Genomic DNA, 4,734 nt, shown 5'->3' with positions numbered 1-4,734 from the left:
GTTACAAAATGAGCACATGATACACATAATAAAATAATATACACAATGCAATTCGCAAAATACATAAATGGTGTTTGCCTTTCATTCAATAGATCCCGGGTTCAAAACCTGAAACTGATAGCAACAGAGAATTTTCTTCTGTCCCCTTTCCTGCTCTTTAATCATGTTGTCTTATGCTTACGTCCCTTTTTGCCCCCTCCTCCAGGCTCATGATGACTCTTTCAGCTGCCTTTCTTAACTGCTACTCCTTCTTGGCTCCTTTCTGCTGTCTTTCTTAACTGCTACTCCTTGGCTCCTTTCTGCTGTCTTTCTTAACTGCTACTCCTTCTTGGCTCCTTTCTGCTGTCTTTCTTAACTGCTACTCCTTGGCTCCTTTCTGCTGTCTTTCAGCCACATCCCTGATCTTACAGCAGGTAAGCTCAAACATTTAGCCTTCTCGAATAAGGGCGGGAAAAAAATCTAGGCTTCGAGGCAAAATTCAAAATTAATTTCTACCAAACTGAAAATTTAAGTCTATTAGTTTAGTTTTAGTAGAGGGTTTTACGGCGCTCGCAACTGCATAAACGAAATTTAAGTCTACTGTGTCCCACACACTCATATGACCTAAGCAGTTGCGAACGCTGTAAAACACTTACCCAAAAAAATAAATACATAAATAAACAAGCCTTTGTCTAGGACTAGAGCTTTTTCATAAAAACAGTAGACCTAATTTACTAAACTAGAAACAAGTTCAAAATTACTGAAGAGACTTTTCTTTATCTCAGATTAAGAAGTCCTTGACTGTGCCAGTCAGTAACCTGACAACAAGTAGTAGCATTCAATACTGATACAGATAACTAAACAAAAAAATGTATTATATAAATATTTGTCTGGTCTACAAAAGGGAAGGGCTCTCTCAAAAGGTATTTTAAATGACAAAGCCTCTATGCATGGCCCATTCATTGAATATTTCGAAAAATGTAATGTGAAGCCCTCTTACAGATCATCTTTAGTTTTTTTTAAAGTGCAAACGACTGAAAACACCTTGAAGAGTGGGCAGTAAAAACTAGTCTGAGCAGCCTTCACTTGAATATCTACGCAAAACACTATCAAAAACGAAAAAAAAAAGGAAGGACTTCCAATATGAGCAACCACTCCAACAAGAAGAAAACTTAACTCTAACCTAACCCTAACCAAAACAACAATTAGAACAGACATGCAGCTATTACAGAATGGCATCATGCAGAAGAGTTAACGATCAGATGCTACAGGATCGCTAACAACAACAACAACAACAACCCCGACCAAAACAAACCAAAACCCTAGCCCCAACCCTCACCTTAACTCACTTAATAAAAACTATTTCCGTGTATTTACGGGATGCCCCGCTGGTCTGGTGGCCTAATCCCGTGAATTTATGGGATTTGCTTTATTGATCATCATATCTCGTGTGTTTTTCGGTTACAAGCTACCTACGAGAAGCGGCGAGCCAACAGCTGACCCACTTGTTTCATTTCGTTAAAAAAATTTGGTGAAATTACGAGCAACATTTTTTTCTCTGTAATGAAGTAAGTCGGTTAACCCTGCATCTCAATGATTTTTGTTATAAAAATTTGACCAAAAAAATGTATGTAACCCCTAGACATTGTCATTTCAAAATATAGATAACATACTTAAGTACAGCTAGCCTGCCAGTCTAGCCGTACTTAGGAAAGGCCTTATTTACCGAAACCTTTTTTGAGTACACAGGTCTCATTAGATCTAGTAATTGTTCAGGTTTAAAATACATGTACATGCATGTCAGTAAGGCATCTTTTCGTTTCGTCTGAAATACAAAAATACTTTAGGTATTGCAAACTAACAATTTATTTACAAAATTCAGCCATGATTATCAAGTTGGACTAGCCTAGACTAGCCTGTCAGCCTAGCCTAGCCTGTCAGCCTAGCCGTACTTAGCTTAGGCCCTACTGACCGAAACCTATTGAGTACATGGGTCTCATTTGTGATATAAATTCAGGTTTAAAATACATGCACTGTCAGTAAGGCACCCTTAGGCTTCGTACAAATACAAACACTTTAGGTATTGCAAACTAAAAATGTATTTACAATTCAGTGGGTCCATTTTTTGCTGTTTGTCAGTCTAGCCATCATTATTAAATACAGCTAGCCTAGCAGTCTAGCCGTCATTAAGTACGGCTAGCCTCTTCCTATTGATAAAATAAAAACTATTTGGACAAATTAGATGCAGTTTTCTTTTTCTTTAAGAGCATTTCTTTCTTTTGCTGCTTTTAAAAAAATCATGATAGACAGTCTTTTTGTGGTAAATGTTTCAATATACCCCAAAAGTATCAGGCTGCAATGGTTTTTAGTTGAAAAATAGCTCAAATGCTCAAAGTGAGTTAACCCTTACCCTTCATCTTCACGGTGGTCGCTCATCACGGAAGTCCTCCCGAGAAAAGAATTTTATAGAAGGAAGTGTATATTCTCACCCCGGGTGAGAATTTAAAAATTACGATCGACCTCTCACCGCGGGTGAACTTGCCAGCCTTGGCTATTCTCACCCGGTGTGAAACTACAGAAACAAAACCTGATTTTCCTAATTTATGAATTGTCTATCAGTGTGGGTGATAAAATTGACAAAAACAAAGAAAAAAATTATGGTATAGCACAAAAGCAAAAAAAATTGGTTGTACAAAGATTCTACGGCTATTTCACTTTTTGAATTGAGCCGAACTACGCTGGTCACCATTTTGTTTTGCCAGAAATTATCGTTACTCCTCTTTCTCTGTCCCTATCGCCTTCTCCTCCTCCTCCCCACCCCCCTCCCCTCTCTCTCTCTCACTGCCCGTGGACAAAATTGCACACTTTCAACACAAGTGCTCTGGAATGTTTGTTTGCACAAGCATCATCACACTGAACGCCCACTGGGAGAGAACAGCCAGAAGATTTTCCCTCTCACCAAGAGGCCTATTACTGCGCTATTCTCACAATAGAGGTCGCTTTTAGGTCTATAGATTAATAAAACTAGTTTTCTCCGTTACCGTTACCGAAAAATATTTAATGCCATTTATTTGTCTATTGTTAATTGTTAGTACAAACTACAAACATGGGACGTTTGCTACAATTGTCTGTCTAGTCTCAGCCATTTAGTCGGCCACCTCTATTCTCACTCCGAGTGAAAATAGCGCAGGCGAGTCTTTTGGCTTCTATTCTCACCCGGTGTGCGTTCACCGTTATAGCCTAGATCTAGGCCAACCAATTTTGCGTTCACCCTGAACCACAGAATTTTACACTGTGATAACAGAAAAATGGTAGAATTCTGTGCCGTGAACAAACGTTCCATTACTACTGTTGTTAGCCTAAAAGTGTACAATTTTGTCTGTGGGCAGTGGAGAGAGAGAGAGAGAGAAAGAGAGAGAGAGAGAATAGTAGCACGAGAACTTCCGGGCAAAACAAAATGGCGACCCGCGTAGTTCGGCTTGATTTGAAAAGTCAAATAGCTGTAGCATCTTTGTAGACGACCAAATTAATTTACTTTTGTGTTTAAACATAATTTTTTAACTTTGTTTTGGTCAATTTGATCGTCCACACTGAAGACAGTGTTTTCAGAAAGAGACAGAGAGAGAGAGAAGAGGGGAGGAGTAGATCTTGAGAGAACTTCCAGGCAAAACAAAATGGCGACCCGCGTAGTTTGGCTCGATTCGAAAAGTGAATTAGCCAGCATCTTTGTAGACGATCAAATTAGCTTACTTTTGTGCTATGCTATACACGTAATTTTTTCTTTCCTTTCCATTTGATCATCCACACCGAGACAGTATTGCGAAATTAGGAAAAACAGGTCTTGTTTCTTCACATCGGGTGAGAATAGCCAACGGTGGCAAGTCTCACCCGGGGTGAGAGGTCAATCGTATTTCTATTCTCACCCCGGGTGAGGATCTAGCCACTTCCTACTTAGTCAGTGAGTTATCTCCAACAGGTGATGTAACCATATGGCTCATGACACTGTCACACACACAAAAGTCAAAAGGCACAAGGCATGACTAGGAGCATTCATCACGACATTATTCATTGAAGAGAATCTCTCATCAGGCAGATTATGATTTTAAAAAGCTTAGCCTTTAGTAGCCTTTAGCTCAAAGAATAAAGAAAGATCTTATAATAGACTAATCTATCTACTGGAATCTAAACCACAGTAGCATAGATTATACTGAGATCATATTGGATGGCATTTCCAAAGCAAAATAACGATTTTAAACAATGTGATCAAAGGCAACTGGCTGTGATCTGATGAATTGTTTATTGATGAATGAAAAACAATAAAATTGTCAACGGCTTCTTTGAGTTTGAGTTTGAGACAACAAGTCAACAAGTGGGCACTTTTGGGGATTTTACCTTGAAAGGTCGAATTTTGTGAAAGTCTCCCATTTCGGTTGAAATGTGGGTATTGTTGTATAAAATAATAGATTTTAATGTGAAAGCTGCACACAAACAAGAGGAAATACTGAATACTGATTCACTGAAGTATTGCCCACTGTGAAGGGGTTAAACGAGAAAAATTATATTAAACAACCCGGAAGTTTAGATGGATGGAGTCACCTGTGTTTCCTAAGCAGAAGATCGTACACATAGATCTACAACTTACTTCGCACAACTAGATTCTATGTGATTAGTAGAAAATTAATTAACAATAAAACTTTATTAAAAGAAAGAAGGAGAGAGAGAGAGAGAGAGAGAGAGAGAGAGAGAGAGAGAGAG

At 38.6% G+C, this 4,734-nt stretch overlaps 1 protein-coding gene across 1 annotated transcript in view; it reads right to left on the bottom strand.

Annotated features, from left to right (window-relative positions):
* Nucleotides 1-4,561, bottom strand: part of LOC106013904 (p53 apoptosis effector related to PMP-22) — a gene marked incomplete in the record, with an annotated part of 10,860 nt that extends 6,299 nt beyond the window's left edge. The window contains 1 exon segment of the mRNA XM_013090758.2: nucleotides 4,372-4,561. Coding sequence (XP_012946212.1) covers nucleotides 4,372-4,404 — 33 coding nt within the window.
* Between the last annotated feature and the right edge of the window lie 173 nt (nucleotides 4,562-4,734).

Source organism: Aplysia californica, unplaced genomic scaffold (genome assembly GCF_000002075.1).
Source record: "Aplysia californica isolate F4 #8 unplaced genomic scaffold, AplCal3.0 scaffold01478, whole genome shotgun sequence".
NCBI classification, from domain to species: domain Eukaryota; kingdom Metazoa; phylum Mollusca; class Gastropoda; order Aplysiida; family Aplysiidae; genus Aplysia; species Aplysia californica.
This window is presented reverse-complemented; position numbering and strand designations above follow the sequence as displayed.